Source organism: Anguilla anguilla, chromosome 13 (genome assembly GCF_013347855.1).
Source record: "Anguilla anguilla isolate fAngAng1 chromosome 13, fAngAng1.pri, whole genome shotgun sequence".
NCBI lineage: Eukaryota > Metazoa > Chordata > Actinopteri > Anguilliformes > Anguillidae > Anguilla > Anguilla anguilla.
In genome coordinates, this window is record NC_049213.1 from 36,708,441 (window position 1) to 36,721,711 (window position 13,271).

At 41.5% G+C, this 13,271-nt stretch overlaps 1 protein-coding gene across 1 annotated transcript; it reads left to right on the forward strand.

Moving 5' to 3' along the window:
* Positions 1–161: 161 nt before the first annotated feature.
* On the forward strand, positions 162–12,856 carry ren (renin). Its single transcript, XM_035387145.1, has 9 exons — positions 162–391; positions 2,795–2,948; positions 3,415–3,538; positions 4,387–4,505; positions 6,508–6,704; positions 7,076–7,198; positions 7,505–7,649; positions 11,279–11,377; positions 11,963–12,856. The coding sequence occupies exons 1-9, from the start codon at positions 324–326 to the stop codon at positions 12,122–12,124; spliced, it is 1,191 nt and encodes a 396-aa protein (XP_035243036.1). The 5' UTR covers positions 162–323; the 3' UTR covers positions 12,125–12,856.
* The last annotated feature ends 415 nt before the right edge of the window (positions 12,857–13,271 follow it).

The following is a 13,271-nucleotide window of genomic DNA, read 5'->3' on the forward strand; positions in this document are numbered from 1 at the left end:
GTTCAGGGCGACCATTTTATCAGAGGAGGGCCGGGTTGAGAAAATACGGCGGTGAACGTTGCCATGGAGACATGTCCGTTGGTCGGTACTGTACAGAGTGATGGTCGTATAAAAAGAGCGGGAAAAGCCCAGTCTACCAGAGACGCAGGCAAAGGAATCGAACGAAGAGTGAACAAACTGAGAACATTTCATTTTCATCGTTCTTTTTTTTTTAAACCATATTTTTATTTAAAGTTTAAAGTTTTATTTACTTTTATTTGTTTATTTATACATTTTTTTTCTTCGAAGACATCGTCTGAGTGGCGCCTGGCACTCTCGTTACCATGGCACCACGATGTTGGCCTGTAATTGTGTTGTCCGTGCTGATGTCCACCAGCCAGGCTTTGAGAAGGTAATCTTTACTCTCTCCCTCTCTCTCCATAGCAACGGAGCCAAAGACATATATACGCAAAGAACAAAGAGAGTTAAACATGGCTCCCGTTCACGGAATGTTTCGATAGGGGGAAAAAAACTGGCGCCACAGATAAAAGACACTGTTAACTATCGTTTACTTTCTTGGATGACTGCCTTTCGTTTATCTGCAAGAATAATTATTATTACTGTACGTGTATGATAACACCAGTCAAATTTGCGTATTATTTTTTATAAAGGTGCATGCATACATAATAGATATAGTAATGTACGAATGCTCCTACAAACACTTCAGTCAGCTGAAAAACACTGTCAACAAAGTAAGATAAATGAGGAAAGGAAGAAAGGGAAGAAGTTGAAGGAGATGAGAAACAGAAGCTCATTCAAAATTTGCCCTCAAATTTGAGACATTTAAATGCAAGTGAAAGTTACTTTTTTCCATTCCTGAACACAGTTATTCATTTACACATGCTGAAAAGGGCAATTCAATACCTTGACTGAAATAATTTTATATGGCAAATGCGCATGTGTAACATGTTCACATGTATTATTCTGTAGTAATACACAGTCTTTAACTTTGAAATCAATAAATGTTTTATTCATTACTCATTAATTAATTCATTACTCATTACTTGAGAGGTAAAAATGGTTGGAATGTAACGCTAATTGATAAAAAGGTATGAGCTTTATGGGGAAGCAACATGCAGTCATTGTTTGATTTTAGGTGATTTCTGGGTTCTGTATTATTTTATTATAAAATTTGAGTGCTGCACAAGCAGGGTGAATACATTTGCACTCACATTACAAACACAGCGGAGGAAATCTATGATTATCCACAGAAGGGCTTGTGACCTCTTCCCAACACGGATTTCAATTTGCTTGCTGAACGACAGCACAAACGCTGTGCCATCAATCACAGTGTGGCTTGGGATATTTGCTGAAAGTTGTATTTGACACGTACTGTACGCATGTCCACATGACAGATGCACACTGTCTTACCTGTTCAATAATGCAACGCTTCATACAAAGGCTTGTTTGCTCTGGATAGGAGTGTCTGCTAAATGTAATGCACTGTTTTTAAAAAATACATATTTTACTGTTACTTCTGGCACCTCATAAATCACCAGTACAGCCACGTAACGATGACCTTTACCACTGTATCTGTGTTTCCATCAGAATATCAAACACAATTCAGACAGAAAGCAGAGCACAGTCACAACCTAAATTTAAATTTTTCAACAGAAAACATCATTGGAACATTTTACAACATCGCAATAAGCTGTCACTTGGCTGGACTGATTAACAACAATGCATAAGCGATTTGACAGTGTTTCCTGTTTTAAACCCCCTGAAGCAAGCTTGCATCTAACGTAAGCAGCTAAATACCTCACTTGTGCTTTTAACCTAGGAAAATGTTTCTACAAGCAAAGGAGAAAAAGAAAAATGTAAATGTAGTTTAGTGGGATGATTGTTTAATCACATCCCTCAGTTAAAGATTATGTTGTCCATTTGAGCCAATTAGATTATTTTTACTTTTTAAAAGTACAAAGAGCTGAATTTTTCAAACATGCTAACAAGGCTACTTGACAATGACTCAGTATGAGTAACAAAGCCAAATGATTTTCATCAAATACAATGCGGACTTGTCGCGCTATACAAACTCGCAATGAACACTAACTTGAGCAACAGGTGCGTGGAGCGAGAAAAAAATTCTAAGTAGAGGAACATGCTGTCCGCACACTGTTTTCAAAAAAGACCAAAGCCAAAATTTCCTTATTCAACAATTTAATTTGCAGAATCAAATGGGGGGGGGGGGGGGGAATAAAGTGCTCCGTGCTTTAAAAAAAGAGCCTCAAATGTTTCAACATACAGTTTTCCTCACAGCACACACAGTGCACTTCAGATTTCTCGGGACCCTTGACAAACGGCTCTGCAAAATACATTACATTACATTACAGGCATTTACCCGGGGCGACTTACACAACTTTTACACAGCATTTTACACTGCATCCATTTATACATCTGCTCCTTGGCTGTACCATCTTGCCACCCTTGAAAATAAATGTGGACTTGGAACATCCTCTCCCTGTGTCTCTGTGCTGGAGGGCCCCTAGGAAAGCCACTTCGGTGGCCTGGGGCAGGCTTGTTTGCTACACATGCATTTACATTGCATCCATTTATGCAGCTGGATATATACTGAAGCAGTGCAGGTTAAGTACCTTGCTCAAGGGCACAACGGCAGTGTCCGACCTGGGAATCGAACCTGTGACCTTCAGGTCACAAGACCGGCCCCTTACCCGTTACACTACACTGCCGCACAAGGCCCGGCCTCCGCCACAGTGTGACCCTTCCGGAATCTTCCGTCCCGTCCCCCCCCCTGCAGGGTGAGCCTGAGGAAGATGCCGTCCGTCCGGGAGACACTGCGGGACATGGGCGTGTCACCCGCCCAGGCGCTCGCCGCGCTGGCCGAGGCGCCGGCCGGTGACCCCGCCTCCGGGAACGGCACCGCCCCCACGCCGCTCATCAACTACTTCGACGTAAGCCCCCCCCCCGACGGAGAGGCCACGCCCCCCCCCCCCCCCCCACCCCCCCCGCAGAACTCAAGCCGGTTGCCACGGCGCTGGCGGTGGTTACACGCGAGTGCTTGCCAGGCCTGGCACTGCTGAGGAAGCCATGATTAGATTTGACAGGCAACGTGACTGTGGTTTAGAGTTCCATGTCTGGTACTTCTCCTCTGTCTAAGCAGAGGTGATTCTAGAGACTGGGCAGAGGGGGGGGGGAGACTAGACAGAAAATCCCATAGGGCCCATCTGACTGACTTCCACTGTCATCAGGTTACCCAAAACTCAGCCCTCAGCCCCCCCTCCAAACCCAACGCTTGAGGCCTCAGGCAGTTGTCAGTTCACCTCTGTGTCTGCCCCCCCCCCCTTTTTTTTTCCTTCCATGAATGTTTCCCCCACCCTCTCCCCAGCTCCCTTATCTCTTCTCCCTCTCTTTTTCCAGACTCAGTATTTCGGGGAGATAAGCATCGGTTCCCCGGCCCAGACCTTCAACGTGGTGTTCGACACGGGCTCTGCCAACCTGTGGGTGCCCTCTGCCACCTGCTCCCCCCTCTACACCGCCTGCTGTAAGCCTGCCGCTCGATGCCCTCTCCCAGATACCCACTTTTTTTAAAAGGAGATTTCCTGTGGCACAAGTGCTGCTAATAATCACTGCTTAACATGTAGAAACTAGTTAGAAAAGCTCGGCAGTAATTCAGTACAAAAAAGAATGACGCCAGCTGGTCTTTTAAGGTCTTTTTGTTTGTCAAATTCTAAGAGACCACAGGCACAAAAATGTGCTCTACTCATTCTCACCTTTAGAGGGCAGCATTGTTACACTGTTCCATTTGATTATTTATATATTTGCATAGTATTGTCTGCATAGTACTGCGCTGTTTTTCCCACTAAATGAAATCAAGGATCTGATTTACAATTATGAGAGAATTGTTGTTTTGGTTTAAATAGTTTACATCAGAATGATCTATTTGGAATGCTATTCTATCAAGCGTAGAAGATTTGTTTTTGCATATTTTCTTCATATTTGTTTTATTGTTTTCTTTCAATTAAGCATTTATGTATTTATCCAATGTGTGTAATCCCAGATTACGTTATAGTTTACATTTCACATTCACGCAACCGCATATTATTCTTGAAGAATTATCGGTTCAAATACCAACAGGGTTAAAACCCTGCCAACATCTGGTTATATATCCACCTCTCTAACCTCTACTCCGTGTTTCTGCACCATTATTAGCGCTATAAAACGTCTTTTGAGAAAGTAATGCTAAAATGCTAAAACGAGCCTTTGACGTGTAACTGCCTACCGCCTTTGATACGTAATTGCAAACAAACACGCACGTGTTTTAATGGAGCTCGTTTTTCCCAATTTCCCGCTCTGTTAAATCCAGCAGCATAATGTCTGTCACACTCTCAGTTACCCACAACAGATACGACTCCTCCCAATCACGGACGCACGTCGAGAACGGAACGGGGTTTTCCATCCAATACGCCACTGGAAATGTGCGGGGTTACCTGAGTGAGGACGTGGTCGTGGTGAGTGCTGCAACTTAAGAAAAAAAAAATGCTCTTAAGATTTGCTTTTCGTCAATTGAGATAAAAGCATAGAGAAACTATAAGGTTTGAAAAGATGGATGACATTGATGATGATGATGATCACTGTTTCTGCAGCTATTTTGTCACGTTTGAACCTGCATTTGTCATAATACACTATATTTACCCCACAAAAAATTGATAACTTCTATCTATCTATCTATCTATCTATCTATCTATCTATCTATCTATCTATCTATCTATCTATCTATCTGTTACTCACCTGATTCAAAGAATCACTGCTGAACCCTTTTTGAAATATTTCATCTTCATCTTAAGCTAAGCTAATGCTGTTAAAATTTTTTGAGTTTAATTGGGAGCCAATAGTTTTTTTTTTTTTTTTTGAACTGTGTAATTTGTAACTATTCATAGTGACATAGCACTGTCATACACATGACATAGCAGCTGCCACAACATGGCATAACAGATTATGTCAGTTTTTTTTTTGTCAAATTACACTTTTCTCAGTAAATGTTACGCCACTAGCAGCTGTTACGCCATCTGGATCCAGAATCTTGCAAGTCTGCTGCAACTCAGAAACTCAGAACCTAGTTTCTTTGAAGATGTTTAAGAAACTTAAACCCTTTTTCTTACCGAAAGAAATTGGGACAGAGAAGAGGAGATTTTGCTCATTATCAATGGGTCACATTCCAGCTGATCATGACCCATTGATATTGTCAAATGAAAATTGATTAGATTTATCAAGTAATTAATTTAATGAAGGGCTAAAGTGTTCAGGCGGAAAACAAACACTGTAAGACGCAGGCCCCCATGAGCATCACCCCGGTCGTAATTACCAATGGAAAGGTCACATTACATCACGCCTGTCCATCAGACCCTCAGAGGAGCGAGAGTGACAGGTGAAACACCCGGGCGGTTCTCGCTCGCCTCAATGGACGGCTGGGCTTTTATGGAGCCGATGACCGCCAGCGTAGACATTTCAAACAAAATGCAGAAGTGGCCAGTCGCTGCCGCCGTTAGCCGTCTTTTCGTTGCTCAAGTGCGTCCAAAGAAAACAGCATTGAGTCAATCCAGTTCCGCTAAATAGTCTGTTCTAACTAACGAGCCTCCGATGCTGTACTCGACAGCTGCGTCATAATTCTGAAGATTCAATCGTTATTTTGCTTCGAAGCAAGACACAATTCAGAGGCACAGTGAGTGTTGTGCATACACACACGGGAGTGCAGGAACCCACTTAATCAGTATGTCATGAGATTAAATTGTACCAGATCTGAAATATATGTGTGACCTCCGGCAGAAGTAATCTGGCTGGTATGGGTTTGTTTCCCAGAAAGTTAGGCAAATGAAAATTTGTGTTCTTTGAAAATTTCTCTGGGATGATGATTCTTGAGTGGGCTTGAAGAAAAAGAGCATTTAAAAATGTTATTCAGTTTTAATATTCCGGATAAAAAATTATTCTGCAATTGTGCTTTGTCATTCATGTTACTTTTATTGTTAAAATGCGCAATACATCAGCAATTAATCTTACTAATTAAGGCAATATAACAGATGTGCAACCATGAAAACCAACCAATGGAATGACATCAACAAACACCTACTTGAAACTTCAGCAGATGCTCTGATTGGCTATGTATCCCATTGTGCAGCAGATGCTCTGATTGGCTGTGTGACCTGCTGTGCTGCAGATGCTCTGATTGGCTGTGTGACCTGCTGTGCTGCAGATGCTCTGATTGGCTGCGTGACCTGCTGTGCTGCAGATGCTCTGATTGGCTGCATGACCTGCTGTGCAGCAAATGCTCTGATTGGCTGTGTGACCTGCTGTGCAGCAGATGCTCTGATTGGCTATATGACCAACTGTGCAGCTGACCGTCTGATTGGCTGTGTGACCTGCTGTGTAATAGATGCTCTGTTTGGCTATGTGACCTGCTGTGCAGCAGATGCTCTGATTGGCTGTGTGACCTGTCGGGTAATCACTCTGTGGTAGGTGGGCGGGATCCCCGTGGTTCAGGTATTTGCAGAGGCCAACGCCCTGCCCGCCATGCCTTTCATATTCGCCAAGTTCGACGGGGTTCTGGGCATGGGGTACCCCAACGTCGCCATCGACGGCATCACCCCAGTATTCGACCGCATCATAACCCAGCACGTCCTGAAGGAGGAGGTCTTCTCTGTGTACTACAGCCGGTGAGTCCGTCATCTCTCATTACAAGAAAAAATGTTCTTTTTGAAAATGCTCCGTGTCCATGCTTTATAAACATTTTTTAAAGGAATTTTTAAAAGGTACTATTGCTGGGAAACCTTACTTTAAACTGCCTGCCTTAGGTTTCTCAAGGCTAACCTGCATTGCACTGATTGGTTGTGTGAACTGCTTTGCATACCTTAACATCAAATATATATGGAATATTTTCCATATAAATTACCACAAGTGTCCAAATGATGTAAAAAAAAAAAAAAACACCCGTTTCTAAGACAAAATGAATATAAAATGTCTGAAAGGCACAGCTTTAAAATAACGTGACGTGGCTACATTGGCTTCGAACCCGTGTTTCCGGCAGAGACCCGAAGCGCACACCCGGAGGAGAGATCGTGCTGGGGGGCACCGATCCCAACTATTACACCGGCACTTTTCAATACCTGCAAACCAACCAACTGGGCAAGTGGGAACTCGGGATGAAAGGGTGAGATATAACAAAAATAAAAAAATGATGTTGTGTTTAGGAAAATGGGCTTCAATCATAATATTTAAGTCCCACCACACACTCGATGTTAAGGCAGTGCATTATGGATTATGGATACATATTATATATTAAACAGTATATTGCCAATTACAGTGCATAATATAATGTTGCTTGACCTCCTATATGTCTCTCTGTGTCTCTTTTGCTGTCTCTCTCTCCTCCGCCCCTCTCTTTCTCTCCCCCCCACCCCTCTCTCTCTCTCTCTCTCTCTCTCTATCTATCTATGTCTCTCTCTCTCTGTTCCAGAGTTTCTGTGGGGGCGGACCTGCTGTTCTGCAAAGAGGGCTGCACGGCCGTGATTGACACAGGCTCCTCCTACATCACTGGCCCCGCCTCCTCCGTGTCACTCCTGATGAAGGCCCTCGGAGCCACGGAACTAGCAGAAGGAGGGGTACGCAAACAGAAGGAGGGGTACGCAGACAGAGGGAGGGATACACAGACAGAGGGAGGGGTACACAGACAGAGGGGGGGGTACACAGACAGAGGGAGGGGTACACAGACAGAGGGGGGGGCTACGCGGATAACCTTGCTGCACTTGTCCTCAGGCATCTTACATGAACATGAAAGAAAGACATTCACCACAGAGGGTTTAGCTCTGCTGTCCGACAAATTCAGTCACGTTTATTTCTGCACCATCAATTCTCCTGAAAGTCCTAGAACTACCAAAGTAACAATAAAAGTCCAGGATGGCATTCCGTAACCCTGCCTCCAAGGTCAGCTTTTGATCTAAATATAAAGATTTATGCACATGAGGGAGGCTGTATAAGGAATATTTCCTTGCAGTATGCTGTATAAAATGTTTTAGTATGCGCTGCATAACCTTTTAGTATGCTGTTACAGTTTTAGTATTATATTATAGGCATTTAACAGATGCTCTTATCCAGAGCGACTTACACAACTTTTTTTTTTTAACACAACTATACAATATCCCATATGTAACATCTTTAATAATATTCTTCCATTTCTGTGCATAAGCAAAACATGTTAATAATATATTATGTGTTCCTTTAAAACATAGATGGAAAAGTGGCTTTATTGCTGTTGATAGACTTTAAAATACCCCGTCAAAGCTCATTTTGGAAAATGAAAATTTTGCATCCTCTTTAAACGTTTTCTGCCAATGCAGACGTGAAGCTTACATTTTAGCATTAGTTACATAAACATAATATTGTATGGGAATTGCTCCAGTTTGAATGTCAACACCACAAGGTATACTTTAACAAAAATATTTATTTTTCATTTCAACCTGCATTTCTCTAATGAAAATCTGGCAGGGACATGTTTCATGCAATACACAGTGAAAGTTATACCATATGAAAGAAACAGAGCACAATGTTTTGTGTTATATTAGTAAAAGTTTGTGAATGCTCCATAAATGAATCCATGTGCTTCAAAAAAACTGAAAAGTAGAACAGAGATGGGTAACCCGGCTTCAAAGAGTAGAAGTACTAACCATGTATTTGCTCCACCAGCATGCACTAAACCAGCTGATTACACTAATTAGTTATCCTACCTGGCTGAAGAGTTGTGCGAATTAGAATCAGCTGGTTTAGTGCATGTTGTTGGAGGAAATACATGGTTAGTACTTCTACTCTTTGAAGCTGGGTTCTCCACCTCTGAAGTAGAAGAAAAGAACATAAAATCGTCCATAGTTCCTGGATAGCCACAGTAAATGTGCATTCTATCTGATTACTGTTTAAAGATTTGCCTTGTTATAAGCTTGTTTAACCTTTTGAAGAATAGGTTTTTTGGAATGTTATTTTTTTATTTATTACTATTGTAATTTTTAGTGTTCTAGAACTCCATTTCTTTCCGTTACCAGTAGTGATTGTGACATCAGCATTAGACTGTTCAGTTAAGAAAATTCTCATCACATATTTGTGATCTAACACCTTGTAAAATGCTGGCTAATTTTAACAATTAGTGCAATGCAGAAGCCTCTTTTTTTTTGCATAAACATTCATTACAAATCAAACTCATATTCTGCACAAACACAAAGTCACATTAGGCCATCTCAATCTTTACCATCTGTTAGCAATCTCGATCTTCCAGCTGTTAGCTCAGAGCAGGGGCTGCATCAGTTTTGTAAAAGTTTTTAAGTGTGCGTTCATGGGTGGATGGGTGAGGTCTTTTGGCCAAAGCTGAGCACATGCTGAGGAGTCCGTTTTAATATCTGGCTGGTCAGTTTCTTCTCAGGCATTGTCCAGTTGTTTTTGGGCATTCAGCTGAAACTAACATCTTGATAGTTTAGTACTTTACCCGCACCCTGGGTCTTTCTACAAGCTGAGTCAACTCAAACAGAATGTTCTTGTAGTCACCCTGAAGTTTTATTTTAGTGCTTTCTTTAAACAATTTAAAATTACCTTAATGGTCCTAATAGTTATAATTTATTGTTATTTTTTAAGAAACTTGTCAACATTGCTTAATTGAGCGGTCACATAGGTGGTGATAGTAAGCTTCCCTTGTGAAGACTGTACTTAAAAAAAAAACTAAATAAATAATGCAAATTTATGGTAAAATACTGGGAAGTAGATTTTTACAGTGTGCATTCTTGATCGGAAAGCCTGCACAGGTTACTTTCCTTGTAAGGGTGGCCAAGTTCTAATGTCCGGTTAGTCTCTAAAAATTCTCTCTCTATAGTCTCTCTGCATATTCTATCCATGTTACAAGGTACAGGAAATATTTAATATATTTTTTATATATAACATAGTAAATAAGGCTTTTTGAAAATAGGATTGCCATTGCACATCTGCGTACATGACACATAAGAAAATAAAACTCTTGAGATTTATTACTCAACGTATTTTATAGATTGTGCGCTTGCACAGCTGCAGTCATAATGTCTTTAAAATAAAACTAAATCTTTTGTACATTAACAGAATGCCTTTTAATGGGAATTCAGTTAAAGGACAATGGTTCTTTACAAGTGCACTCAATAAAGAGCATGCTCAGAGTAATTAACGCAATAAAACTCCAGATCCAAAAAAAAAAAAAAAATGCTATACAAGTCCTTAAAACATAAACACTTAAGCAATACAGCACAAGAGTACCATAATCGCTTCTATAAAAACGGTTACAGCATATACGTAGAAACAATTAATTGATGACACAATGTTATTTATTTTGTAATATTATTTGTTCGTAACAGTTTGTGTGTGGAGTGATATTGCTCACAAACAGGATGTTTGATTAACTGTTACTCTCTCGCAGGGGTGCCCAATCCTGTTCCTAGAGAGCTACCATCAAATAGGTTTTCATTTCAAACCTTAATTTGGCAAACCTGATTCTACTAATTAGCAGCTTGGCAAGATCGCTAGCTGTTGAATGAGGTGTGCTTTGTTAGGGTTGGAGTGAAGACCTACAGGACGGTAGATCTCTAGCTGTTGAGTGAGGTGTGCTTTGTTAGGGTTGGAGTGAAAACCTACAGGACGGTAGATCTCTAGCTGTTGAGTGAGGTGTGCTTTGTTAGGGTTGGAGTGAAAACCTACAGGACGGTAGATCTCTAGCTGTTGAATGAGGTGCGCTTTGTTAGGGTTGGAGTGAAGACCTACAGGACGGTAGATCTCTAGCTGTTGAATGAGGTGTGCTTTGTTAGGGTTGGAGTGAAAACCTGCAGGACGGTAGATCTCTAGCTGTTGAATGAGGTGTGCTTTGTTAGGGTTGGAGTGAAAACCTACAGGACGGTAGATCTCTAGCTGTTGAATGAGGTGCGCTTTGTTAGGGTTGGAGTGAAAACCTACAGGACGGTAGATCTCTAGCTGTTGAATGAGGTGCGCTTTGTTAGGGTTGGAGTGAAAACCTACAGGACGGTAGATCTATAGCTGTTGAATGAGGTGTGGCTTTGTTAGGGTTGGAGTGATAAGCTACAGGACGGTAGATTTCCAGGAACAGGGTTGGGCAGCCCTTCTTTATCGGGTTTGCAATCACCGTAGAATGCCAATCAGCATCCAGGAACGAAACAACCCCGTTTTATAATGCCTCTCACAATCTCTGTCCCATTCCTGTGCTTCCTGTCCACAGTACATCGTGAACTGCAATCTGGTCAAGTCCCTGCCAAGCATTTCCTTTCAGTTCAACGGTGTCGACTATCCACTGACAGACGAGGACTACATTCAATGGGTACAGTTTGTTTATGGAATAATTACACAGACACAGTAGCCTAAAATGTTCAGTGTTAAATCAACTCTTACAGTAGTACATATGGCTGGCTGGTCTGAAACTCTGAGGTTTGTATCTCTGGATTTCTACAGTGTATTTAACCCCTAAAACCTAAATATTAGACAGTTCTTATAGCAATGCTGAGCTTTTTCTTTTTTTTCATTGTGTGTGTTTGTTTTTTGTCTGCTTTCATGATTATATCTAAAAACAGTTCCAGTAATAGGGGACACAAGGAAAACCAGCAAGGGTGGAAAGTCCAGGATTCAGAAAGAAAGTAAAAGTCCTGCATCCTGTTTCTTCCACCCATGAACTCAGCCTGCTGATTTCACTGATAGGTCATACCTCCTGGCTGGATGATTGTGCTAGTCAGCAAACCCAAGTGATCGGAACAAAAATACTGGGGAGGGACTTTTACTTTCTCAGCCTTCTGGATTTTCCACCTCTGGTTCCTGTAAGGATAGATACCGGTTGTTCATACAGAACAGCACCCCGGCCCTGAACCTCCTGATTTTTTATTTATTTTTTAAAATTTTATTTTATCCGTAGCAGTCGCAGTTCGGCGAGGACACCTGCACGGTCACCTTCAGGGGCCTGGATGTGCCCCCCCCCACCGGCCCCATATGGGTGCTGGGGGCCAACTTCATCGCCCGCTACTACACGGAATTCGATCGCCGCAACAACCGGATAGGCTTCGCCACGGCGCTGTGATGACGGAAGCGCGCCGTAAATCCCTTCGCTGTCGATCTCTCTTCGTTACGTCGATCCCATCGAATACATGCGTCGCTTTCATTTGATCTAAAATGTGTGCCTGCAGCAGCGGTGAGTTCAATTACTCAAGCATTCTGGGCTTTTTTTTTTTTTCCCAGAATGCTTGAGTAATTTGTATTTCGGAATTTATTTGCTGAACTAGCTACGTAATAGAAAATAGCGAAAATAAATAGATTCTCACCCGTATTTTAGAACCACAGACCATTCTTCGTCCTCACAGAGGGACAGGCACTGAAGACTCAGATATAGCGAGAGTTTTAGTGATCTTGTCCTAAATTATTTACTCCCATCTACTTCTACACTTTAACAAAGATGCTGTTCACACCCCAAGCATTAGACCGACCACCACCCTCTGCATATGAAGTCTGGCTCAATAATGCAGTTCATTATACCACAGAGTGTATAGCTGACCAGTACATAAAATATCACAATGACCTTTATCTGAGTGTTATTTTTGTTAGATTGTATAGCTTTGTGTTTTTCTGTAGATTAAAGTCATCGGCAACTACAGTATAAACATGTATAGGCAAGCTTGGTCTGTAACCAAACAAGCATAAAAGCACTAGGGTATGCAACAAAAATATATTGCCATATATTTAAATAAATATGCTGTACACTGAATAATGCATTTTTCTAAATGGATGAACTCCAAATACATTTCCAATGCATGTGGATATATTGTCTTTTTTTAACTTAATAATACATAAAGAATACATTTATCTTGAAGACATGAACATTGGCTATCATCTTATCTTCCTAGGAATTCTGAGTTCAAGCATATGGAAAGGATTATGCTCAAAGCATGGTTTATTTTGACATTCCTCTGTTTTAGGGGGGTTTCAGTGTCCCATTTTTCCAGCCAAATAACAGCATAGGTATTATGCAATTCTGAGCAATCTCGTTGGGAACCGTATTTGGATACTGGACACAACTCCATGCAGCCTAATGAGAGAACACTGCGGTAGACATTCTTCATATTTCTCACACTGTCTGTGCACTTACGTGATAGACAAACAGCCAACATTTCTGAAAGGAAAACCTGTCTTTTACCCATAATTGTTACTCAAGGGTTATGGTAATTTGTATC